The 26,044-nt window shown below is 55.9% G+C and overlaps 2 protein-coding genes across 12 annotated transcripts in view; one reads left to right on the forward strand and one right to left on the reverse strand.

Moving 5' to 3' along the window:
- CAPN2 (calpain 2) overlaps positions 1-14,867 on the reverse strand; it is a 40,358-nt gene extending 25,491 nt beyond the window's left edge. Inside the window, exons 1-2 of the mRNA XM_016122684.2 lie at positions 14,468-14,867; positions 9,938-10,007 (exon numbers count right to left, since the gene is read on the reverse strand). Coding sequence (XP_015978170.2) covers positions 9,938-10,007; positions 14,468-14,704 — 307 coding nt within the window. The 5' untranslated portion in view covers positions 14,705-14,867. The remainder of the gene's footprint in view (positions 1-9,937; positions 10,008-14,467) is intronic.
- A 4,522-nt stretch (positions 14,868-19,389) lies between these two features.
- Positions 19,390-26,044, forward strand: part of LOC107498985 (calpain-8) — a 41,965-nt gene continuing 35,310 nt past the window's right edge. For 5 of the 11 annotated variants that reach the window (XR_004955403.1, XR_004955404.1, XM_036235421.1 and 2 more), the window contains exon 1: positions 20,958-23,268. Coding sequence is in view for 4 of the 11 variants with exons in the window: in XM_036235421.1 (XP_036091314.1) it covers positions 22,795-23,268 (474 nt within the window). In the remaining 7 variants the exon portion in view is untranslated. Of the gene's footprint in view, positions 20,490-20,957; positions 23,269-26,044 lie in introns of those variants that run through there. The other 6 variants (XM_036235424.1, XM_036235425.1, XM_036235429.1 and 3 more) reach the window with 5 other exon arrangements.

Here is a 26,044-nt window from a genome sequence, read left to right on the forward strand (position 1 = left end):
CCCACCGGGGTACGCTAGGTGGGCAATGCCGACGGGGGGGGGGGTTCAGTGGGGGCTGAATCTAGATGTAGATCCGTAGATTCCTTCCCAGCAGACAGACTCCTCAGCCCGCACTGGGACCAGACTCAGAATGCAGCCCCGGCCGGCAAGGGGACCTTGAGTTTAAACGCCCGAATGTGAACAGGGCTGAAAGCAGCTTAGTGGGGAAGCAGGAGACGAGGGTGCTGGCCGTCCGGAGCTGGGTGGGGGTAGAGAGACGCCAGCGAGGTCGGAAGGAAACCACCTAGGTGGTGATTTCATCTTCACTCGGGGGTTTCTGTAAGCGGTGTCTCACCGGAGGCCGCCCACCCTCAGCAGCTGTCCTGGCTGGTTCCACATCCTGCTGCTGCTCCCTCTGCAGCCTCCCCGGGGGCACCCCCATACACACCCTTTGCCTCTGAGCCCCAGGAGGCACGGCCCTACCCCACCCTCCCCACAGACTCAGGCTCCTCAGCCAGATTCTGGGCTCTTGGCTGCCCTCGCAGCCTCCGCTGGCTGTATTCCTCCAGCCCAGCCCTGGGGAACCCCCATCCGGCACACCCTCCTCCCTGGGGCCCCGCGCTCAGCTTTCTGAGTGGTCCCGGGAGCCCTCTCTGCGGGCACTGAGCACGTCGCAGGCAGGGGCTCTGCCCACCGCGAGTGCCAGCCTGGTGGACTGAGGGTCCTTGGGACTTTGCTGGACGTTCCCCATCCCCTGGGCACCTGGCAGCCATGCTGGGGCTTTGGGTCACCCCCAAACCAGAAGGGAGAAGAGTGGAAAGACTCCTGGATAGATCTAGGAGGCCCAGCCAGAGGCGGGTGGGGACGAGCACCGGATTCGTGGTCGGAAGACCTGGATTCGAATCCTGCTCCCACCACTTAGGACTGTGTGAACTTGGGGACACGCCCCAACTGCTCCGACCCACGTTCTCTCAGCTGCGGAAGGGGGTGGCACCCAGAAGGTTGCTGAGATCAGACGAGAAAGGGACACTAAGGGTCTGTGGGTGGGCTTCCGCGGTCTGGAACGCTCAATGTTTTATGCTAATTTTGCGTGCATGTAAATATATGTATTTTTTTGCGAGATAAGTCAGGTTTCTCTCCCACTCTCACCTCAAAAGTTAACACTGGAGCCAGAGTCCCAAGTTCAAATCCAGGCTCTGACCCAGGCAAACTACTCTTGCCGTGCCTCGGTTTCTTCATAAATAAAATGGGTTTAATAACAGTAAAATGCATCACAGAGTTGAGCATTAAGTGGGAGAGAATACATAAAATATTTAGAACAGTGTAAGTGCTGGCTGTTTTTATTCTCTAATTTTATCGGGGAGAAAATCGAGACCCGGAAGAGGTGGTCTCTCCTGAGGACAAGCTATGTGCCACGCTGGCCACCTTTGTCTGTCTGGTCGCAGGAAGGGTGACAGCTCGTGATGGCGAAGCGGGGCGGTGTGTGGACCAAGGTGGGAAGGGGGAGGGAGGGGTGCCCCAGAGCGGGGAGCAGGGCTGGGGCCCGCTGGGTGCATCGGGGTCTGTCTTATCATCCCGGGCCTCAGCAGACTCTTGGAAAGTAAAGGAAGGGGTGTCAGGTAATGAGTAAATAAAGGCAGAGGGTGAGTACTGACGAGGTTGCAGATCCAAATGAGTTCACGCAAACTCAAGAGTGACCACGGCATGGGGGTCCCCCTCCCACCCCCAGGCCCGAAGGACCCCCAGCCACTACCAAGCCGCTCGGGAGCCGCCTTAGGGACCGTCGCCACTCCGCCTTCCCGCCCCTCGGTGCCTGCGAGCCCCACTCCCTGGGCGAGGCTGGCTTGGGGCCCCTTCTCCACACTGCCTCCGCACACATCAGGCAAGAGGGCCCTTCAGAGCCTCACCCTCCAGCGTTGCAGCCAGATAATCGCTCTCTCCCCCAGCGAGCCTCGGCTGTGGGGTTTTGCACTGAATTTTTACAGAAGAACATTCATGCACTAATGTATTTATCTGTCCGACGACTACTTAGTGGCATTCTCTCTGGCTCGCCCTCAGGTGCCTGCTGAGATCACTGAAGCCACTTTGTTCATGGGCCCCCGGGACTCCCTGCCAAGTCCGAACCTCCCTCTACCCCCCTTGCCCCCGCCGGTCTAATTTGCTGGGGAAAATGAGGTTCTAGTTGCATTTTGGGGTCACTAAGCATAGCTGCCTCACCCTTCCAGACTCAGGCAACCTGAGCCTACCTTGATGGAAAGTTCCACAGTGTCCAGCTGGCCCCCGCCACCTCCTGGCTCCGGCACGGGCGCACCGGGCACACACGGCCTCCCCTTCCCAGGCCGACACTCGGGGGCCCACCCAGACCCCCTCTGAGGACACGGCGCTCCCCAGCAGACCGACTGAATGGCTCCTTTAAGCTCCAGAGCCCTCTTCTGAAAGGAGAAATTCATACGGAGCCACGCCAGTAACTTTCCAGAGCCGCCTCTGCGTCCCCGTCCTGCGGGCCAACCCCGTGCACGGGCCGCGGCCACCTGGGCCCCACGGCGGGAGGCGGGACGCGGCCGGTCACTGCTATTTGTGGCTGCTGGGAGTTTCTCCAAGCAGGGAGCATCGTGTCTGCGTCTGCCGGCTTCGTCCCCGTCCACGACCACTGTCTCCTCCACAACAGGAAGCGAATCCGCGGAGTGCTGGCCTCCGCCCGCCTGGCCTGCTGACACCTGGTCACCATGGAGCACAGGTCACTATTGTCGGTCCAAGCTCTGTGAGGGCAGGGGCCGAGTCGCAGCGGAGCACACGCTCCATGAAGTAAAGCACACACCTGCGCACACCTGCGCACACACACACACTCACAAGCACACACTTGGGAAACACGGGCTGAGGACGTTTATCTTGGAGAAACAGCTGACAGAGCTCGAGGCCCAAGGCCGGCCCCCGACTCTGGCCTCAGCGCCCCTGGCTGTCGCCTCTCTCGGCTCCCCGGGCCTGACTCGCCCGCTGGGCACCTGCCCTTCGCCGACTGGCGCCCACGCCTCTCCCCTGCCTCCCGTCTTGCCCCAGGCTCCTCGTGCACCCCCATGTGCCAGGCCTGTGCTGGGCCTGCAGAGCCGGCCCCAGGGGGCCAACATGCGCACAGACAGCCCCAGAGTATGGTGGGGAGCACTCGGCTTCAAGTCCTGCTAGGACAGACGGCCGCGCCAGAGGCGGGGTGGGGGAGCACTCGGAGGGAGAGGGAAGGTCAAGTGCAGAGACCCCACCGGTGCAGGAACGGACCAGTCCCGGAGGGGCAGGCGCAGAGGCGAGGCGGGGTGCGGGTGCATGGAAAGCTGTTAGTTTAGGACTCTGAGCTGGCCCCCGAGGGAATTCAGGCTAGGATTACCGCAACGGAATACTTGCACCTTGCAGAGCGAGCCGCCGCCTGCCGGGCAGGTGCATACTCTGCTCCGCCGCCTGCTTCCCCCGCCCAGGATGCTCCCGCCTCTCTGAGTCATCCTGGGGGCTCGGGCCCAGCCTTTGGGGAGCCCCTCTTGAAGCCTTGCTGCCCCCTCCAGCAGTGTCCTCGCACTGCCTCCCGGCCGACCCCTATCGTAGCATGATCGACACTTATAATTAACGTGTCCATATAACTGTTGGTTTCTACCGCGGGGCTGTCGCCTCCCTGAAGCCAGGGCTGCTGGCGGCAGTGTCCAGACTGGACTGGAGACGGGCAGCACCCAGAGCAGGAGTCGGGGGAGAAGTAAGCCCTGCCCTAGAGTGACAGGGGCAGGAGGAGGAGGAGGCTTGGCCAGGTACCAACGACCCAGACCGGAGAGGACTGGCCGGATGTGGGGAGGGCAGGCCGAGGCGAGAGTCTTGTGTGGAGAAAGTTCTGTGTTTTCATTTTGTATTTTTTTTCTCTCCCTGAAGTCCTAGCCCACCGCTCTCCCTACCCCAGGCACCCACTGAGCCGGCCCATGCGGCCGGGTCTCAGGGATGCCGAGAGGGTGGTCCCGAGGCCAGCGCGGATGGCCCAGCTAGCGGGGTGACCCTGCGGGTCTGGAGGGGAACTCGACCCCCAGCCGCCACTGGCCAGCGTCTGAGCAGCCTCGGGTCACCGCTGGCGAGGCGCAGGGGAGCGAGGCGAGAGGATGCCCGGGGGCCTGGCCGGGGTCTCTGCGGTGGTGGCGGCGGGCAGGGAAGAGGCGGAGGGGCTGGGTGCCGGGCGGCGGAGGGGCTCGGCGGCCGGGGCGCGAGTACAGATGTCTCCAGCAGCGCACCTGTCGGGCACCGCTGCCCGGGTGGGGTCCCAGCGCGGGCCTGGGCCCCGCGGCCCCCCTCCGCCCTCCCCACGGACTTCACGTCTTCGTAGCCTCTTATCACGCCCCCCGCCCCCCGTCCTATCAGTGGTTTTCCAAAGGGGGGCGTTTTTGCCACCCCCTCCCACTCCGGGGATTTGGGGCGACGCCTGAGACCCTCGCTTAGGGAGGCCGGGAATGAGCGATGCGCGCGGGGTCCCCCGGCCCCAAGCAGCCGCGGCCAGGCCAGACACCTGCCGCCCCGATCCGGCCTGTCCCCTGTCTCCGTCCTCTGGGCGCTGCTCCTCCGCTCGCTACGGGGACAGCTAGATGCGGGGTCACCGGACCGAGACACCGGGGCCGCTGCCGGCCGAATCCGACCCGCCCCGGGCCGCTGGGATCTGACAGTCCCCGGGGGACACGACGCCACAGCCACAGGGCCGCACGCGGGGGCCGCCGGGGTCTCAGCTTTGGCAGGGAGGGGACGAAGCCCTGGGGGGGGGGCTTCTCTAGAGGAAGCCTGCACCCCGCGGGGGGCCTGTGCACGGGGCGGCGGTGGCTGATGAGTCACCCGGGGCGTCCCCTCCGTGGCTGCTTCACCGCCTGGCAGCAGCCCAGGAAAGGGCGCCCCCAAACCGGAACTCCCCGCCCACGCGATCGGGTCTCATTGACGCGGTGGCTGCGGAGCGAGGGGAAGCGCTGGGCCCCCGGCCCCTTCTGCGAGCAGCAAGACTCAACTTTGAGCAGGAGCCAGTGACCCAGACCACGTGTCCCCTTCCCTTCTCCGGGGTCCCCCTGCTGCTCCAGCTGGAGGGGGTGGGGCTAGAGGGGGGGGGAAGGAGGGGGTGAGGATGCTGGGGCCTGAGGTTCGCACGCTCACTTGCTCGCTCACTTGTTCGACCACTGCTGGACTCTGGGAGGGGCGTCCTGCCAGGAGGCGGAGCCCGGTCCTGTCCTCCGCTGTGCCCGGACAGAAGGAAGACACTCGCCGCAGGTTTCATGGTCGCGCCCCTGTTTCCTGCCGCCACGGCCCAGGGTCACTCCCGACATCAGAGCTTTTATCTGCTGGGACTCCAGGAGACATGGTGCCTTCCTGCCTGGCAGTCAAATCCACACCCTTCCTCCCCGGATCCCACTGCCTCACGGACCCCCGGAGGAGGGGAGGGGAGCCTTGCCCACGGTCCTAACCCTCCTTCCTCACCTCCCGGAGGGCCCAGCGGGCCCATCTACTCTGGCTTCCTGGAAAAGGTGTCACTGAGGCAGGGGAAAAACCATACAAAAACCGCATCGGCCTGACATACTGAAACCGGGGGATGTTCTGAGCAAGGTTCCTCAGCCCCCGGAGCTCACAAACGGGGGCTGAAGCCCAGCGTGGGGGGCCGCGGCGGGAGGGGTCTGCCGGTGGAAGGCGGCACACTTTCAAGTCCCAGACTCAGACACCGGGGACCGAGGCCACGGGGTGGGGCCTGGCTCCTGGCTCAGGAAGCACCCGGACAGTCGAAAAGTCACACTCTGGTCCGCAGGCCCACGGGGGGCAGGCAGAACCCTGTAACTGCCCCCCCCCCACACACACACACAATGAGCACCCTGTGGCTTCAGAGCGAAGGGGAGGGGCGGTCAGGGACAGCCAAGGAGATGCTTGCCCTTGAGGCCTGATGAGGCTGGGCCCTGGCCCTGTGGTGGCCCAGGCCGGCTGTGTGGTGGCTGGCCAGCCAGGGCGGGGCAGGGGCCTCTGGGCAGAACATCAGGGTTAGCGATTCACCCCCGTTTGTCCTGTTTATGAGACTGTCTTAGATGCAGCAGGAAAGGGGCTGGGAGCAGGCGGCAGCCACGGGGGCAGAAAAGCTGCAAAGGAGCATTTATAACCAGCAAAGTCACCGCGAGCAAACGATGACTCATGGGCGAGCTCGGCTGCAGGAGGGGGAGGGGCCGCCGCTGGGCTGTGGCAGGGGCCGGGGCTGGTGGCCAGGCCGTTGCCTCTAGGAGACAAGAATTTACTTTCTCTCTCAATCCGGCCAGCACTTACTTTCTAGTTATTTTTTTTTTAACCACTATATTTTAAAAAGGCACCTGCAAACTCCAATAGAGAGACATCCTACAAAATCCCTGAGTAGTACTGTTTGAAACCGGCCAGGCCATTAAAAACAAGGAGAGCCCGAGAGTCTGCCGGCCGAGAGGCGCCGGAGGAGACAGGAGGAGCAAACGCCGTGCGGTATTTGGATGGGACCTTGGAATAGAAAAAGGCCATTAGGCAAAACGGAAGGAAACCTAAATAAAGCATGCACTTTAATTAATGCCAGTGTATCAGCATCGTTTATTAATGGTAACGAAGGCACCAGGTAAGATGCTACGGATAGGGGAAACCGAGTGTGGGGCGTATGGAATTCTCTGCACTGTCGTCTCGATTTTTCTGTTCTAAAAAAAAAAGTTTATTAAAATTTTAAAGAGATACCTATTATAAGATGGTTTTTAAAAACTATAATTTAAAAACCATTTAAAAGATTATTTTAAACATTTAAAAATTCAAATTTTTTTTAAATTGAAGGGCGTGCATCTGCTCCCTTTACGCTTCTCATACGTTTCTCTTTGCTCCGGGGGTTATAATCTGTGTGTGACCCAAATACCGGACCGCGTTTGCCGCCTTTGAGGACATGTGCCCGGTTACAGTGAAATGGGCTCTGCTGTTTCAGCAGCTTTGCGGGCGTTGGTGGCTGCTGGGGCCTCCCCCAGGCAGCCAGCCCCCCCCCCCCAATCAGGCCAAAGCTGTGGGTGCCTCCGGCAGGTGGCAGGCGGGGGAGAGAGCTCAGCGGGGCCAGTGAAAACCAAAGGTAGGAGGAGCTCAGCTTTTGCGTTTCCTGGGCCTCCAGGGGCCACCACCTGTAAGAACAGGTTGTCCCCAGCAATTACAGAGCCATGTTGAGCGGCAGGGCCAGCCTGGGTCTCCAGCCCTTCCTCCAATGGGCGGAATTTTCTTCCCTGACTCCAAGGTCTGCAGTGCAGATGGCTCATGGTGAGGGCCATTCTGCAAAGGTGCTTTGAATTATCTGGTGAGGCTTCGAGCCTCCTGAGAAAGAGGGTGGGTGGCAGTTGGTGCATTAACTGTCAACAGGCCTTGCCCTGAAGGCGCCCAGGGGGTCGAGAATGCACAAGTCCAAGGACAGCATGGCCCAGGCTCAGTGGTGCACTCGGTGAGTCCCAGGGTAGGAAAAGTGGGTAAGGAAGTTAATTTTGCCTCGAGGATTTACTTGGGCATTTTACATGAGCTAGTGCGATGAAGAAGGCTATGATCTGCGCACTGCCACACAGGCGACAGGTGACAGACGGGTGCTGGGGTCCCATATGCGAGGGTCAGACGCTCCCGCGCTGCCCTGGCCCACGCTGCCCTGGCCCGCGCTGCCCTGGCCCGCGCTGCTCTGGCCCGCGCTGCTCTAGCCCGGCGGCTCACAGTCATGCACGAGGAGCGGCTTCAGAAGAGCCCCCTGACGCACCTCGGGGGTGCTCTGAGGTCACCCGTCGACCCTCCTTCCCTCTCACTTTTAGAAGAGACCGAGGGTCTCAGTGATGACTTGCCTGCAGCCCCCCAGCTAAGAGCAGAGCCTCGCCCCGGATCTCTGGCTATGTGGTCGGGTGTCCTTGCCACGGCCCCTGTTCCTGAGGCTCCCGAGCCTCCGGGGACTTGGCGACAGTCGCCACCCCATTACTAACAGCCCTGGGCCCAGCAGCCAGAAGCAGGGTGGAGAGTTCAGTGGACCACATTTCAGATTGTAATCTAACCAGATCTTCTCATATAAAAGGCTACTATAGTGTAAGAAACAACAACAACACCAAGCTCAGAAATGGCAGACCAGTTGCTGAGACGCTTAAGAAGATCTACACTTAAATCAGGTTGCTCTTTGATTTGGTGCCTGGCGCGGGGAATTTCGGCCCAGGAATGTAAGCTCCGCCTGCCTCCTCTCCAAATGGCCTGGTAGTGTTTAAACAGGACCTCCACCCTCTGATTGTTTCTTGCAGTTTGGCCCTTAAGATGTCATTAAACTTTGAAGTAGACGTTTAGTCCCGCAGTGGCGTCCAGCCTGGGTGTGACACGTGCTGGTTTGTCTCCAGATTCTCTAAAGCCCCCAGCGTTGGTCAGAGTCTCCCTGAGAGTCATTTCCCATGGGGCCTGCAGGGTTTTGCATCCCTCAGGGGTGGAAAATTCTAGGGAATCTAGCTCGGGGGTCAAACACACAGCCTGGCATCTGACTGGCATTTGTGTCCCAGGTCCCCGCTTCAGCTGCGGGAGCCCCTTAGGTCACTCCCAGGACCTCCACGTCCTTGCCTATAAAATGGGAATATAGGCGACTCTTGAACAATGCATGGTATTTAGGGGCAATGACCCCCCAACGCCCCTAAAAATGTGGCTACGGATAGCCCACTCTTGACGGGAAGCCTTACTGATAATATAAGCAGCTGGTTAACATATATTTTGTATGTTATATGCATTATATATATAATATCCTTATAATAAAGTAAGCTAAAGAAAATGTTACTAAGAAAATCGTAAGAGAGAGTAAATGGGTTTACCCATATTCTATACCCATGTATCGAAAAAATAATCCGCATTTAAGTCGATCAATGCCATTCACACCCGGCTTTTTTGAGGGTCCCCTGCAATCATGGTACCTGGAGATTTTGCTGTCATAGCTTAGCATCTGGCACATTCTATACAGTCAATGGATATTAGCTGTTGTTATTGCGAGTATCAGAATCCCTGCTGGGCTGGCCAGGACAGGACATACAATGCAAGGTCATCAATTTTGTTCCTGATGGACCAGTTTGGGGAGCAAGTTGAAGCTAATGACAGGAAACGAGGTGTTTTATTGGAGCAAATAGTCTGCTCCAGTGATCACGGGCTGTATTTATCGTGAGTAAAACTACCGAAAGTGGATTATATGAGAATCTTAAGTAACGGTCCCAGGCCCCACTGTGAGACTTCTTCGTAGAAGGCTGGGAACTTCCACACCAAAGCCGGAGGCTCTGCAGGCTCCGATCTCGGCAGGCACTATGTCCGGCAAGAAACCAGAGCTTAGTGTCACTGAGCAAAGTGTCAGAGCCTCTCAATCCAGCCAGCCCAGTGCCTCTTACCCACATGAACACTGCAGCTGCCCTTGTGACAACAAGTCCTGCATCCTCTGTTGTGATGCCATGGTGATTTGTCTTGCAAATACTGACAACACCCCGGTACTTTAACTTCCTCACCACGGAGAGCGTTAGGAGGGTTTCCTTTTCCTTCACACTGAGTCATCAGCCCCTGTTCCTGAACCCCAGAGAAACAGGGGTCTCAGTGCTGCCATTGGCCTGGCGCCCTCCCACCTGGCCCTCAGCTCAGAGCTGGACTGTCTCACGGGCCCAGAGGTGCAGAGACCTTGGGGGTGGGGGGGCCGTGCAGAAACCCCTAAAGCCTCCAGAGGGAGCATCTCTGTAACCTCAACAACTAGCCCAGTGCAGGGGACGCAGGAGGCTTCGGTGCACATTTGTGCAATCGCGTGCCTCAGCGTGGGGCTCCCATGGAACGAGAAGTTCCAGGAAGCTTCTGGAAATGGAAATCACCAAGCTGCTTGGGGAGGGAGAGAAGCCGCTGATCGCCCCTCACCCGCCTCACCCGCAGCCTTGCAGCCTCTGCAGCCGCTCTGGACGCCGTCACTTACCCAGGGCTCCTTGGCAGATGTCCGTGCGGGTGGCTCCTCCAACAATAAACTGGGGATCATCGCAGATCTCCTGGGGACGAGACCCACAAAGCGCCGTCAAGCCCCGAGGCATGCGCTTTTGCAGTCAGGACCCCCCAGTTCCCAGCGGGTGCACAGGACCCTTCTCCCTTCCCCTCTCCCTGGGGAAAGCTTTGCAGTTAGACGGCCATGGGGTCCTTCTCGGACCCCCGATCTGTGGGTCCCGACGGATGGGGAGGACAGGCCTGGGTGAGAAAGGGAGTCTTTGCCCCACGCTCCAGAATGCCTAGAGCCTGCGTTATCACGCCTCTCCCTAGGGCAACAGCGGCATCGAGTCCGGCCTCCTCTGCCCGGTGTCAAGCCTGTCTACACGCTAAGGCTGCCCTACCTGCCGTCCTAACCCTCTCCTCAGCTTCTGCACGTTGGCCGTTTGGCCTGCACGGAATTCTTCCCTTTCCCACCCTGTTCTCTCCTTTTCCTCATCTTACCACATTTCGAGACTCATTGCCACCTCCTCCTTGAAGCCCTCCTTCACAGCCCAGGCCTCATCCCTTTGATCCTGAGACCCGGAGTATTTGTTTGCTGCAACTTAGCAGTTCGCCGTGCACCGTCTGGTGGAGCAGACGGGCATCGCTCAGCCCCCCGACCACACGCACACTACTTGAGGGCTGGGGAACACATCGGCCTTCTGCGGTCATCCGCGGGCCGTGACACTTGGAGCATCTCTCGACTGTGACCGGCTGTATGCGTGGTGCTTTCTCTCGTGGGGCCCTCTCAGAATACAGGATGGGTATTGTCCCCGGGTTACAGGTGAGGACGCAGGCTAAGTCGATAAAGCACCGTGTCCAAGGTGACCCCGGTCGTAAGCTGGAGAAAGCGCTGGGGCGTGTGAACTTCCCGGTGTAAAGCGTGTGCCATTTCCGCTCACTCGCAGCCTCTGACTGATCATTAACAAGGCTCTACAGCGTTCAGACCCCAGGATCTTGCCACAAGGAGCCCGATGGGCGTCGACCTCGAACGATTCTGGCCCCTCCGGGAAGCGGCCCTCCCGGGGTGCGCTTCTGACTCTGCGGAGCCCCACCCAAAGCCACAGAGGAAGTCGGGGCTTCGGTCTGGGTCTGGGCTTCTCCGGGCCTGGGCAACCTTGCAGGTGCCCCACCCACACCCTCCGTGTGGCCCTCTCTCTGTCCAGCAGAAGTGCTTCCCGGGTGAGACGTGGGCGTGGCCCTGTCACCCGGCTTAGGTCAGGGAAGCTCTTCTGGAACCAGGGCCCGCAGCAGAGCACATTCCTCTCCTGCCTCTGCATTGTCCCTTCCCTGCCCAGGCCAGTCTGTTCGGGGGGAGGTGACGAGGACAAAGAGACAGTGGAGTCAGCTTTTCCTTGAGGCCTGCCAGCCAAGCACTAATGCGGCTGACGGAAGGGACCAGGCTTGGTGCTGGGAGCCCAAGAACTACGCTGATAAGCCTCGGTGTGCCAAGTGCTTATCCCAGGAGGTTTTTTCCATTATGTTTCAGAAACTCTCCAACATCTTTGGCAGCCTCTCCAAAGGAGGCAAAGTTCAGAGTAGGGATGTTTCAGACAGCTGAAGTGTGCTCACAGCGGTAGGGTGTGGAATTAAACACGGCTGTAGCACTCCAAGGAAAGGCGCTGAGGACTTGGGCTTAGGGTCCAGGCGACCTGGGTTTGAGTCTTGGCTCAGCCACTTATGATATGGGTTCTGTGACCTTGCAAGTTACTTATTTTTAAGCCTCGGTTCCCTCGTCTGTAAAGTGGAGATGGTGATGACAAGTGTACCTACTGCGCAGGGTAGTTATGAGGGTTAAACAAGATAATTATGCAAACGCGCCTTGGTAAACACGCTATAAAAGTTACTTATTATTTAATCATTATTATTAATGAAGAAGAAGTTGATGATGATAATCACTGAGCGTGGAGGCAGGACATGCAGGTCTGAGGCTGGGGTCGGCCAGCTGATATAAGCAAGTCCTAAACTTCTCAGCGGCTTGATTATCTCAGGACAAAATGGGGAGTAAGCACGCTTGTCCTTGCTTGGCCTTGACTGGCGGCATCTTTGGATCGTGCTGGCTTTCTGCTCACTGTTCCCCTGCACCAGCGACTTTGGCCATTTCCCCTTCAGCGCCCTCACCACCCCTGGAGCCCTCTGTCGCCAGGGTCGGCGCGGTCCCTCCAGAGCCAAGGCGGGCCCGCTCCCCTGCCCACTCCCTCAGGGACCCCGTCCCGCTGTCTCCTCCCTGCCTCTGTCTCCATTCCCTTCCCCTCCCCTGACTCAACATACGACACGTTCTCTTCTGAAACAACCGGGTCCCACTCCACCTCCCCCGTTGGCTCCTTGTCATGCCACAGCGCCCGCCCCCCCCCCGCCCCCCCGCCGCCACCCCGAACCGAGCTGACCACAGCCTTCACTTCTGGTTCCTTGCTCTGGAGTCTACAGCAATCTGGCTTCTACCCCGCTGAAATTCTAACCCACTGCAATCGCTCTGTTCAAGTCCCATCGGACGCATCTTCCTCTGCCCGGCCTGCCCCGACCACAGCGGTGTTTGAGAGGCCAGGACAGAGGCAGAGGGCACAGGGTGGGCCGTGGGCTCTAACTGCCCTCAGGCTGCGTGCAGTCCTGGCCCTGCCCCCGACACCTGCTCGAGCAAATAGTTCAGCTTTCCAAGTCTCAGTTTCTTCACCTGCCGAATGGGACATAAACGCCACACCCCTCGGTCGGGCGGTGCACGGCCCGCCCCACGTGGCTCCCTCTCTCTTTCCCGACCTATTAGTCCCACGGGCGTTTCTGGCTGTGGGGTGACCCGTCTGTCTCTCTTCTCCAGCCCCTAAACTACATGCCTCGTGAGGAGGCAGAGCACATAGCTTATACACAGCTATAGGTATGAATAGTTTAAAGGCGGGACCTATATGTGCTGTGTCCGGCATACAGTAAGTGCTCAATAAATGCTTATTGAATGAATGAAAGGACAAGTAAATGAGGGTGTAGACTCACTTCATAAACTGTAAAGTGCTTATGCAAATGTAAGGTGAATACATTTGTTGCTTATCACTTTCACATCCATAATTTCACTTGAGGCTCATTACAGTCTTGCATTCATTCATTCATTCATTCCATAAACCGTTACTATTTTTTTGTTCATAGATGTATCCCAAGCATTTAAGACGGTGCCTGGCATATAATAGGCACTCGAAAAATATTGTTGAATGGATGAATGTATGAATGCAAACTTAAAAGGTGCTAACAGTGCCAGGCACTGAGTTTACACTGGCAAATAATACACATATGGTCCCTGGAGTTCAGAAGGACAAATACACGTAATTATATTTATAAGTTATAAAAATCCATGAAGGAGATTAGCAGAGTTCGGCGATAAAGAATGGTAAGTGGGAGGGGCTGCGAAGAGCCGTCAGGAAAGATGACTTTGTGGAGGGAACATTTGACTAAATCCCAAAGAGTGGAAAATGAGCCAGATTCAAGAAAAACGGGAAAGAGCATCCCTGGCAGGCGAGAAGCCAGGAAAGAACCGGTGCCCTCGAGGCGCTGAGAGGTGGCTGGGCCCCTGAACCAGGGAAGAGGGGGACATTTAGGCATCGCCTCTTCTTTTAGGTGGAGAAATGGAGGCGCAGAGTGGGATGGCTCAGCCAGGGTCCTGAGCAGGTTAGCCAGACGTGAACTCAGGTGCTCAGGCTCTGGCCCGTGGCACCTGCTGCCCATGGCTGGCTTTGGGGTAACAGAGAGGGTGGCCTGGGACGCTCGGAGGAGCGGAAGCAGGACAGCAATGTTTACTGTCCTGGCAGGAATGCAGAGGATGGATGTTCCCGGAGCGGAGTTTTAGGTTTCGGGGTGGGGGGTGTGACCGTGAAGTCTCCCACAGGAGGTGGAGCCGCAGGGGTTCCATGGGACCCCATGGACAGCTAGATGAGGGCGCAAGCTGTCCCAAGGCCTGCCAGGACGAGGAGGGCACCGTGACCCTGGAGGGGCCCCTGAGGTCCCCGGGAGGATTCCGGGGCAGCGGGGTGACAAGGACCTGGCCCTTCGCCGCGTCTCCCCCGTCCTACCGCCAGCGTGAATGGTACGGGAAGGTCTTCTCGGCTTCCATACGTTACAACACACGATAAAACTCTCGCTGGCTTCATCTAACCACGACTGCATGAGACAATCCTGAGTCACAAACGACCAGGCTGCGGGCTTTCCCTTCCCTGAAGCCGAGAGACTTGGCTTTGACTGGCCAGATGTCGCCTCCCACCCTCCTTTCCCGGGGACCCCCCCCATCTCCGCGATGGAGTCCAGTACACGCTGTCCCCAGGTCCCCCTATGTCCCCCCTCTCCCACCCCCGTTACTGTGAAGTCCGTTAGGAGGCTCCCCGGTGGGCCTGCTCATGGGCTTGAGGGCAGCGTCCAGCCCCGCGCCCCCCGGGGCCGTCCCCGCCCGCGCCCCGCGCCCCGCGCCCCGCGCCCCGCGCCCCGCGCCCCGCGCCCCGCCCGCGCCGCCTACCGTGGGCCGCTTCCACGCGATGCCCTGCGTCTTGCTGGAGTGGGGTCCCAAGTCCTTGAAGCCCAGGGAGGACGGGAGGGCGGGGAAGGACGGGTCCTGGAAGAGCGCCCCGGCCTCCAGGCACTGGTCCCGCAGCTCCGCGTAGTCCTGGTTCAGGTACTTGACCGCCCTCTCGTGCGAGCCCAGCCCCTCGGCCGCCGCGCGGTCCCGGGCCAGCTTGGCCGCGATGCCCGCCATGGCGCGGGCCCGGCGATCGGGGCGCAGGGTCCGGGGCTGCGCGGCAGGGGCGAGCGGGGCCGGGCGCTCGGCAGCCGGACTGCGGGCTCCGCCGCCCGCGATGATTCACCGGCCGGGGAGCGCCCCGCGCGCGGCGGGGTGTGGCCTGCTCCGCGCCCGCCGCGGGGCCCGCGCCGGTGCTGCCCCCTGCGGGCGGCCGCGGGTGGCGCAGCCCGCTGCGCGCCGCCACGCACCCCAAACCCCACCTCCTGACGATGGGCGCCGAGCAAAGCCCGAGGCAGGGGCGGTCGTGACTCTCCAGGAAATGCCCCGGGAGTCGGGAAGTACGGCAGGGAGAGAGGTCGAGGAGACGAAATTAGCTGCCATCAGCTGCGCCCCTACTTTGTGTCCTCGGGGCTCTGCAGACGCGATCTCATTTACCGATCCCCCCCCCCCACTACCAAGCAACTCTGTGAGAAGGTTGTCCTGCTGTCGTCCCATTCTACAGATGCGAAAGCCGAGGACCAGAGAGGTCCAATGACATTACTCAGTGCCGCCCGACTAGTCAGGGGCAGAACAAGGATTCGAAGTCACCGAGGCCTGTTATAATCAGGACGCCACGCCGCTGCCTGGCAGCTAGCTGTTGGATCACGAAGAGGGTGACAGATTCGGCAAATAAAAAATAACATCCTTCCAGTGCAATCTGAATTTCAAATAAACACCAATCATTTTTTTAGAGTAAGTCTAGGAGAAGAAGAAACTTTCTACCCTTCTAGGTTCTTCCACTGGCCTAATAATTAAATAGACATGAGATATATTAAGAAAATAGCCAAGTTAATTACATACATACATGTGGGAACCCCACATACTTGAGCCACAACGGTAAAATCAGGTGTATGTGACATTCTAAGCTAAGATGAGGTCAGGCGTCTGGGCTTCAGACAGGGGAAGGTCATCCTCAGGACCACAGAGGTAAAGTCAGGTATATGTGACATTCTAAGCAAGGATGAGGTCAGGCATCTGGGCTTCAGACAGGGGAAGGTCATCTTCAGGACCACAGAAGAGCAGACATTCAGTAATTAGATGTTTGCCCCCCACTATGGATGGGTCATAGAAAGCTATTTCTGGTAATAACTCCTGTTGTGGGCAAGGCCCCTCATTTAAATTCTTTAAGGGAATGGGGAAAGTTTCTGACGAGCCAGCAGAGTCTCTATTGCCTTCAGCTCAGAATAATCCATGTGCCAAAATGGCACATCTTGGGGAGGCCTGTTCTGAACCCCTTCAATAAGTTTGTTCCAAATATTGCATGGGGGCGTGCTGATACTGAAAAACCAATTGTTTATCTGAAACTCACATTTGACTGGGAGGAGCGAGTCAACACTGGTAGAGTATTTAGAATAATGCCCGTGGTCGAGGCCACTGTGACCACTTTGGTGGCAGATAGCATGAGGGTCTCAGCTCACACACGGAGAAATGGGTGTGTGCCAAGGGGTGGCCCCCTTTTCTCCTTCCCAAACTAACGCAGAATAATTTGCATTTCAGTGGAAAAGTACGCGCTGTTTAGGTCAATGCAGTGCTACTGGCTTCTATTGGGTAGAAGCCAGGGACGCTGCTAAACGTCTTAATAATAATCTTAAAAAAGGACTATCTGGTCCAAAGAGTCAATAACGCCCTTTACAGCACCTTCTTCCGGGTTATCTGATCACAACCTTTCATTGTCTTTGAGTTATTTTACAACCCTAGGTTGCAGATAACTGCAGCAAGGCAAAAGAAGCTTTCTATAAACATGCACATTAATTCTGTCCAATGGAGTCCATGTGAGTCCAAGCGAGTCCATTCGCACCTTCATTTCAATTTTCTTTACTTCATATAAATAAATACGTGTTCCTTCGATTTCTCCTTCTACTTAGTCGTATGATTTAATTAATGAGTTAAATGAAATCTTGAAAGTGTATTTATTTTATATCCATATGAGAGTCACGATTTTACCTTTTCGGACAATTATCTTTTAGCCTGAGGAAAGAATACTAGATAATGTTCTGTGGAGAAAATAGCATTTAAGTTGATCTTGAAGGATTGTTTGAGATATGCATATTTGGGATTTTCCTGCAAAACAATGACCTACCTGTCAGGAAAAACTTGTCTTTGGAATTTAAAAAAAAAAAAATCATGGCTGTCTTATGGCATGCTGGGTGGTGGTGGCTTTCAGGGAATCAGGTCTGTAGAGGTCTGTGCCTTTCATAGTCTTCAAGCTGGTCTACAGCTCTGTCAGTTGTAGAAAATTGAGAGTAATGCAAATAACTCTTGTCCACACACACACACACACACACGCACACACACGAACGGATTTTCTCTGAGGGAAGTGCAACCAAACAGCCTCCTTTGGTTTTGCAACTCTTAGAAAATTTCTATTCTGCATTCCTAAATTGCCGTCTTTTAGATTCTTCTTTGAACTATTTAAAAAACAAACAAACAAACAAAAAACACCTACTGGTTTCATCATCCATGAATGAGTTAAATAAAATGTTTGACATACGTTCATTTTATATTTGTTTGAGAGTCATTATTTTACCTTTTTCACACAGTATTTTTAAATTAAACTTATCAGGGTGCCGTGGGTTAACAACGTAAACTTCAGGTGTACAGCTTTATAATGCGACATCCGTATGCTCTGCCGAGTGCAGACGCTTGGTGGACGGGCCTTTTTATGCCACGCACACATCATAGTCTCTTACTGGATGATGGAGAAATAAATGAAGTGAATGAGAAGTATCTGAAGAAAATAGAGGCATTTTTATTGCGTAAGTGGAGGCCATAGGGGCACTTGATGCTGACCTCATAAAAGAAAACTCCTTTTCTGTTTGATTTCGAGGCACTTGAAGGTTTCTGAGACTTCCAGATGAAAAAGGGGGCTATCATAAATCATCATTTCCTAACTGGGCAGATCGTGGTGGGTAGTCTTGACCCAGGCATAGCTTCTTTAGTGAAAGGTTTTAAACCAAGCTTTGCCCATTGTTCTTGTGCATCTAGGCTAATGCACCTTTGAGATGTCAGAAGTAATATCCCTGAAAGGCATAGCCACTCTTAAGAAAGCACACAGTCTTGTAATCCAATCCCTGCCTGGGCCTTGCTTTCTCCCATCTTCCTTATATTTCCTCCTTAATTTCAAATGCACAAAAGAAGCTGCACAACTTTTATTCTTCAGAGAATTTGACATCTTGCTCCCCGGCACATGTCATCCGTTTTGGCTCAAATAAACTCTAATAAAAATTCTCTATAGGTTTCGGCGTTTCTTGTGCCAACAGACTGGAGAGTCCTCTCTATTGCAATGGACTATCTTTCTAATTAAAGCCTTTCTAATTAAATTCTTCCCTAATCGTAGTCTGGCTGTGCTTTTATTTGCCATCTTCCATCTCCGGTTTGCCATCTGGGGGCCCTGCTTGATGGGCAAGTACCACTGGCCGCCACCAGGCTCTGCTTTCTGTCCCCTTAGATGACAGGGGCGACACAGGTATTCGCTTCTAACCGGAAGGTTCCTGGTGCAAAGGGTTTTATGAAACCTCCACAATCGAAAACGGAGGAAAGAGACAGCCCTTCTTCCTAGGCTCTGCTGATTTGTTTAACTGTTTGATTACTTTTGGGGCCCACCCAGATTTCCGTTGGGCTCTGGGCCTGGGCTCTTGGGAGAAAACTTGTAGACTGGCCCAGGGTGGTGTTGTAGCTGCCAGCCCCCGAAAGACACACGGACCACCGGAACTCAGTGAGTTATAGGAAACACGCTCTTTATTCAGCCAGCTGGGTCTGCCAGGGGTACGCGGACCCCAAATTAAGCAGCCCCGAAATGTAGAGGTACAGGGTTTTTAAGCCCTAAACTCCATTCTTCATGCTGTCTGAACACAAAGGGCTATCTTTCTTCTATTCACGCTACCTGTCAACTCACAGGTCAGGTGCGTAAGCGGGGGTACAGAAGCAGAAAGCTTGTTTAGAATGTTATGTTCCTATAATCAAAGGCCTATGTTCCCATAGCGATAGTCAAACAGTAATTTCCAGTAAGAGTCATTTTTATTTCAGCCACCACAGTGGCAGAGCACCTGGGAACACCCCGACTTTTCCACGGAATCCTCTAAGCAGCGGACGACTGGGCAGACCAGCCCTGACCGCACAGTCAGACGGGGAACTCCCTGCAGCTCTGGGGCAGAAGAGCCTCCCAGCTCCCAGGAGACTGCTCCTCCCCAGCCAGGAACCCTGTCTTCCCTGTAGCCCTGGCTGCTGCTGGTTCGTCAGCCTTGAGGGCCTCCGTGCACTGGATCCCACTCACAAGAGCCTGTAGCTGTCCTGAGCGACTCAGACGTATCTGCAGATGCACATGATGACCACTGCCCCGCCACTGGCCAAGGTCCAGTCTTTAAACCTGAATAAACATGTTCTTTATACTCTCAAAGCCTCTCACACAATGCAGAGTCACAGGGTGTGGCAACAAATCTCTCATCTTTCTCCGATCACACAATACCTTTTGCAGGAGCCCAGGGGCGCAGACGGTCAGTCACACACTCGGCCCCGCCCCTCACCCTGGGGAAGCTTCCTGGAGTGAGTCCTCAGCCCTGAGGGCGTGGGTGAGTCAGGAGCAGCTGGGAGTATCCAGAGCTGCCTGAGCATGGGCCACAGCCCTGGGAGCCATCAGGAGAGAGAGAGATAGAGAGAGAGAGAGAGAGAGAGAGAGAGAGAGAGAGAGAGAGAGAGAGAGAGAGAGAGAGAGAATATGTATGTCTCAGAGGACCACAGCAAGGCAATCTCTGTTCTTCAGCTAATTTTCTCCAGATGAAAAGAGGAGAAATCACTCATCCAGGCCGCGCCCCCGCCATGGCCCTGGGTGCTGCGAGGCGTCAGGGGCATGGTCTTCAGTTTCTGGACGTGCCATCTGAAGCCGCCCTTTGAACTGCGCGCCCCCATGCGCTGGGCACTGAGTCTTCATCATTGGTCAACTATTTCCCCATTTTTAGACGAGAAGATGGAAGCCCAGCAAAGAGGCTGCTGAGAGAGGCAGCTCCCGGGCCCCGACCCCGCGGCCCACGGTTCTGCCATCTCTCCGCCCTGCTTAGCGGGGCGAAGGGGATGGCATGGGGCCACTTTGTCACTGGGGCTGACGAGGCTGAGGAAGAGCCAGTCCTTTCTTCTTCTCCCTCATTCAGGTCTGTGATCAGATCTGTGATTCGGAGAATATGAATCCCACAGAGTCGCAACAGAAGGTTTCGTTTCAGAGAGCTCTCCCCTGTGGAGCGGTGGTGGGTCCCGGGCCTTCTGCTTTCCTGTGGGACCTGCCTGCCGGTGAGGGAAAGGGGTGGGGGGTAGGGGTGCTAGAGGGGCTTCCTGTGGGATCCGAGTGCTGAAGAGGTGTTGGAAGCCCCTGGCTGTGACATTGCAAAAGACGGGAGGCCCCCGAGAGTAGGAGAGAGAGGAAAACTCCAGAAAGAAAACTTCAAAAAGCCCAGTCTCCTGGGCCCTCTGCCGACCCCCACATCGGTCAGGGGGAGCTCAGGGTGTTACAGCTGCTGCCCCTCACCCACCAAGCACCGTTTCGGGGAGGGGGGTTTCACAGGAGGGGCCCCCTAACCATCACTTTGCCAGCACTAACTTATATCTTGTATTTATGGGGTTCTTTAAGATTTTTAAATTACTAGCCATCAGTCATCTTATCCCTTAAAACGGAGAAATAACACTTCTGGCGCAGTGTTTAGGAACTTTATTCAGCAGATCCCGTGTTTCACGAGAGAGGAATGGACGGAATGCGTGTGGGCGGATGATAATGGTGAGTCAAGTAAATGCAGGAAACGCTTCCTAGCAGGTTCCCCTCTTAACGAGTCATTATTGTGCATGTTATTACATTAAAGGCGCTGACAAGTCCTGGACCAAAGCATTCCGTTCCGCCTAGTCTGCCAAAGGCCTTCCAGGGAGCAAAAGCCAACGCAAAGTTAGAAGTGTGAGAGACTTATGGGGGGGGGGGGTCACTCCTGGGAAAAATAAAGGGGCGAGGGGGCAGACGAGGTAGGGGAGCCTTCAGGCCACCGCGCGGGTCTGGCTCCAGGGGACCGAGACGAGGAAAGACGATGGAACAGGAGGATCCTCGGCTGGCAGGGCGGCCCTGAGAAAGTCCCAGCCAGCCCAGGGGGGACCCAGAGCAAAGCTGGCCCGACGGACGTCTGCACCGCGTAGGAACCGTCCGCCCGGGACCTCTGCCTGTGGGCGCTGGCCCGGGCAGCCTGCGGGGAGCCCGTCTTCATCCAGAACGCTCTGCGCATGTGCCTTCATTTAATCCTCACGCTAACCCTACGAGAGGCGGCTTGCTATATTTTCCCACATTTGCAGATGAGAAAACCGAGGCACTGAGGGTTTCACTAACTTGCCTGCGGTCATCTGGCCGGTGAGTGGCGGATCCAGAAGTCGAATACCAGGCCGCATTCGGGAATGCCAGTCTTGGGGCAGAACGGGAGAAAGTGGATTGCAGAACTATGGGGCAAAAATGTGCATTCTGGCTGGTTCATCGGCACACAGCAAACTGCTGGGGCCACATTGCAGCCGGCTCCCCCATCCTAGATGCAGTGAAGGCCTCGTTCTGGCCTATGGAGGACCCCGCGGCCGCCCAGGCGGGTCCCCACGCCCCACCCCACCCCCGCCTGGAAAACCCGTCTAGCCTCTTCTCTCTCCTGGTGTTTCTCCTGGCTCCCAGGCTGTTCTTTCCCACTTTCCGTCACCAGTTCCCCTTTCTCTGCCTGTACCTTTGTGGGTTTTTTTGGGGGGGCTTCTTCTGCCTCAACCCTGCCTGGTTCGACATGTCCCCCGCTTCCAACTTCCGGCCGCAGGGCCGGTGGTGAGCGCAGCCCGCGTTCGCAGCGGAATGACCAGGGTATTTCTGCCGGCGGCCGCTTCCTCCTCCTCGGGGAGGTGCTGTTTTGTTCCTGGGTTTGTTTTCTTTTCCCTTCTGGGTATTTATACAGAGGAGACTCTTCTGTGGACCGAAACATATTTATTTTTTTAGAATACTAATTTGGACTTTCGGATGCAGCTGGTGGAAGCTTAATGGTACCCAGACCATCCTCCAGATGATTTATAACTTAAACACCCATAGGATTTAAAGACCGGAAACACCTTCCTATGCATTATCAGTCTTTTCTGAGGATGAGCCGGTTGGCTCCAGAGGCTGCCCCAGGCTGTCCCCGTCTGAGTGAGGGGCACCCGGGCTCCTCCTTGTCTGGCACCGAGGCTCCCAGAGACAGGCCCTGCCAGCAGGTCCTGAGAGAGAACACGGAGACTCTGTCTGGGACCAAATAAGGGAATATTACCACGGGGACCTCGGAGAGGAGCCCGAGTCTGAGTCATGCCTTGGCGATGCGGCCACACGGCTTCTGACTCAGGGCGTGGAGAGACTTCGGCTCTTCGTGGCAAGAGCGAGGGTCAAGGATCGAGGATCGCAAAAGTGACAGGCGTAGGGGTGGAGAGGGAGGCAGGACCCTCTCCTCTCGACCACCTGCCGCAGACGGCAAGGCGAGGCCGGCGAGGGCCGTGGCACCTGCAGGTCCAGCGGCCACAGGGGATGGCCGCAGACTCGGAGCGGGGAGCAGGGGCCCCCGCCTCTCTGGCTGAGCCCGCCTCTGCCCGGGGCTGCCCGTGTGGCGCCCACCTAACCTGCCTCTGACCCGGTTGTGCTGGGGAGGGCTGGGCGTCCTGACTCATGCTCAGCAGGGAGTGTCTGGGAGGAATGTCTTTCCTCCCGAAAAGTCTAGGGACTGATCAAAAATGCAAGTCACGCTAGGCCGTAAGTGCTCTCGAATGTGTGTTCTGTGTCGTGCATTTGCACATGACTTGGAAAGCACAATAATGAGCAGTTAGAGCCATGAGCTTAGCACTTTCTATACGGCTTTTTATCACCAGGCACTTATCACCGGGCGCCTTGTGCATTTGTGAGTCTGAGCCCCCCCACCGGACTGTAAGTTCCCGAAGTGGACTGTGTCTTTCTTATTCACCTTGTGACCCTGACACCTGGCGGTCCTCGGCAGAGGTTTACTGCATGAGGACCACAGGCACCGAGCTTGCCCCAGGCAACGTTTGTGCCACTGATGTGGGGTGGCGGAGACGCTGCCCGGTCCCTGCTGGCGAGTTCTGAGGAGCGCGGACCGAACACCCGCCGCCGGGGTTGTTTCAGACGCCTGGGTTTAGAGCGGGGAGGGGCGGGGCTCATCATCCCCTTCTACAGAAGATCCCTCCCCGGGGTGGGACCCTGGTGCCGTGGACGCCAGGAAGGAGGTGAGAATGTTCTTGGCCACAGGCCCTGGCACGTTCCTGGCTGTCTCCCCCGTCCCGCACTCTGGGCGGCTGGACCGGTCCATCCCTCGGTGCGGGTGCTGGTGCTGGCGCGGGTAGAGGGGTGCAGGGCGGGGCCTCTGAAGGGAGTCTGGCCATGGACACACAGCCTCGCCTCCCCACCCCATCTCCATCCCTGGGGCGTTGCGAGGCCATCAACAAAGTCACGAGACCATGGAAACGTGGGCAACTCCCTTGGCCTCTTGAGAGATCGTTCATGGGGATGCTGGGTAAGGGGGGGTGATGGTCGTTGGGGACTGAGGAGGCCACAGGGGAAGCTGGGAGTGAGGTGGGGGGTCCAGACCCTGCAGGCCTTGCAAGGGCAGGGAGAGGGTCGCTGAGGGCTCAGGGGCTGTGCGTCACGTCAGGCTGGACAGGGAAGCGGCAGGTGTCTGGGTGGACCGGGCCCCCGAGCCCCGCTGCAGGTCTGCCAGGGGCACCCAGGCGCCTTCCTGGGAGTAGAACTGACCAGGATTGCAGACCCCCGGCGCCCCCCTCTTCCCAGAGCCCGCCCACTCTTAGAAGCCAGTGCGTCTCGGCTTCTTCCCAGCTGCCCGAGCTCACAGCGAAGCCTCCTGCTCAGTCCTTATTGTACCAGCAGGCTGGCAGGCTCAGTGGAGAGCAAAGCACCCTTTTTGTGGAGCTGAGATAGTTTCTTTGAGTCTTGGAGAGTTTTTAAAGATCACTAAGTTTTCCTGAACAAAACTATAAGCTTCTGGTGAATTCTTTACACCAAAATAACAAGTGGTGAACAATGGTGGGTGATGTCACATTCAGACGATGAGGGTTAACTGGCACCGTCAAAGGCCTCTTTGGTGATGCGTTGGCTCCACCACGTGGCAAAATGTGGTATTGCCGTTTCAAAGCAAGAAAAACCCCATTTAGTTGTGGAAAAGGAAATCTTTAAAGGCCTTTGAGACTTTTCAGCATAAACAACTAATGGGCATAGTATATTGCTGTGGATCTCAGGGATCAGGACCCCAAAGTCCAGGGCCCTCTGGGGTTCGATACGAAGTGGTTCATTTATCCTGTCTCTCTTGTTCTCATCTATATATCAATCAATCATCTATTTATTTATCATCTTTCTATCATCTATTTAACATGTCCACATGTCAATCATCTACTATTATCTATCTATCTATATCTATCTATCTATCTATCTATCTATCTATCTATCAATCAGAAGCTGAGGGAAGCGCACTTTTCAAGGAGAAAAAGTCAATGGGTCAAGTAAGCTAACTGGGGGGTGCGGTCACTGGGCTTGGTCACGGCAGTGGTGGTTGGAGGCCAGAAGGTTCTGGTTCTCCCTGTCCTCGGCGAACCGCATCGCCCTGTCTCGTGAGTGGTGCTTTCAAACCTCATCACTAACAGGTACCAAACTACTCTATTTCTCTGATATGATATATACACCTGTCATTCGATATGCTATGTGTATGTGTAATATTTACTTCTGAACCACCTGAGAATCAATTGCAGACATTATTCTCCAAATCTACCCCTCAATATGTCAGGGTGAACAAAGTCAGAATATTTAACATTGATATATTTCTCTTATTAACCCTCATTTTGTATTCAAATTTCATTGATTGTCCCAATAATGTCTTTTATAACCTTTACAACATTTTCCAACCCAGCATCATGGAGGACATTGAGTTTCTATGTCTTTTGAGTCCCCTTTAATCTAGAACAGTTCCTCAGTCTTTTTTTGTCTTTTTTACCACCTTGATATTTCTGAAGGATATAGGCTAGTTTGTACCACGTTCTTTCATTTGGGTTTGTCTGATGTTTCTTCACGCTTAGCTTCAGGTTATGCATTTTTGGACAATAACCTCACAGAAGAGACATCGAGTCCTTTCCGGGACATTACGTGGGAGGCACACGATAGTCATTTGCCTCATGACCGGTGACGTTGATTGTGATCACATAGCGGAGGTGGTGCCTGCCAACTTCTTCTCTGTAAAGTTACGATTTTTCTCTTTGTAATCAATCGGTCATTTCTTGGGAAATACTCTGAAACGGTATAAATACCCTATTCCTCAATAAACTTCCGCTCCCTAGTTTCAGCATTCATTAATAACTCTTGCCTGAATCAGTTACTACTATGAGGGTTACAAAATAGTGCTTTTCTCATTTTATTATTTCTTCTGCCTTTATCGGCTGGCGTTCTGCTGTTAGAAGAGCTTCCCCCTTTCCCCCAGTTATTTATATAAATAGGGATGTACGGACACACCCAGTAGATTATAATCCACTGCTATCATTATTTATTTTGATGCTCAGATTGCCCCAGATGTGGCCCATGGGAGTCCCCTCAAGCCAACTCCTGTGTCCTTTTGACATGTTCCCACCACCCTTTGAGCACTCCGTTAACTTCCTGGCACGTAAATATATTCCAGATTCTTCTTAGACTTTTCCTGCCCCAGCTCTGGAATTAAGCTTTCTTCCAAGAGACTTGGCTCCTTTCACTTCGCAGACAATGTTACACAGACCACCTGGTTTTAACGAGTCCACGAGGCACGTTGGGACGAAGCAGGGGACTAGGGGGCAGCAGAGACCACCAGGTGCTGGAGCCAGACCACCTTTCTGATGCCTTTAAAAATTCCTTCCTGATGACCGTTGCTGTTAGCAGTTCTAACGTCAGCGCCATTGATCTGAAACGCAGCCTCCTGGGTCGCTGCCTCCAGGGTCATGGCCCGCAGGGAGGAGCTACCTGCGGCTGAATGCGTGTCTCACCTGGGACTGGCAGCAGGAACCCGGCAGCCCTCTGGGGGTCCGTCTGTGGTAAGAAGGCAGCCTGCGCCAAGTTCAGCTCCCAGGATGCATTCTTTGCGTGTCGATGTGGTATCTTGGAAAAGAACATAGGCTTTTAGGTAAGCCAAACCTGGGTTCAAATCCTGGTGCTGCTACTTGTGAAACGTGTGACGAAGCTCCCCTTTCTCGTCTGTGGGACGTGGCTGAGGATGGTTGTTATTGCACAGGGCGGTTGTTGCCGAAACAGAAAGATGCAAG

This window comes from Rousettus aegyptiacus, unplaced genomic scaffold (genome assembly GCF_014176215.1).
Source record: "Rousettus aegyptiacus isolate mRouAeg1 unplaced genomic scaffold, mRouAeg1.p scaffold_m13_p_18, whole genome shotgun sequence".
Taxonomy (NCBI): domain Eukaryota; kingdom Metazoa; phylum Chordata; class Mammalia; order Chiroptera; family Pteropodidae; genus Rousettus; species Rousettus aegyptiacus.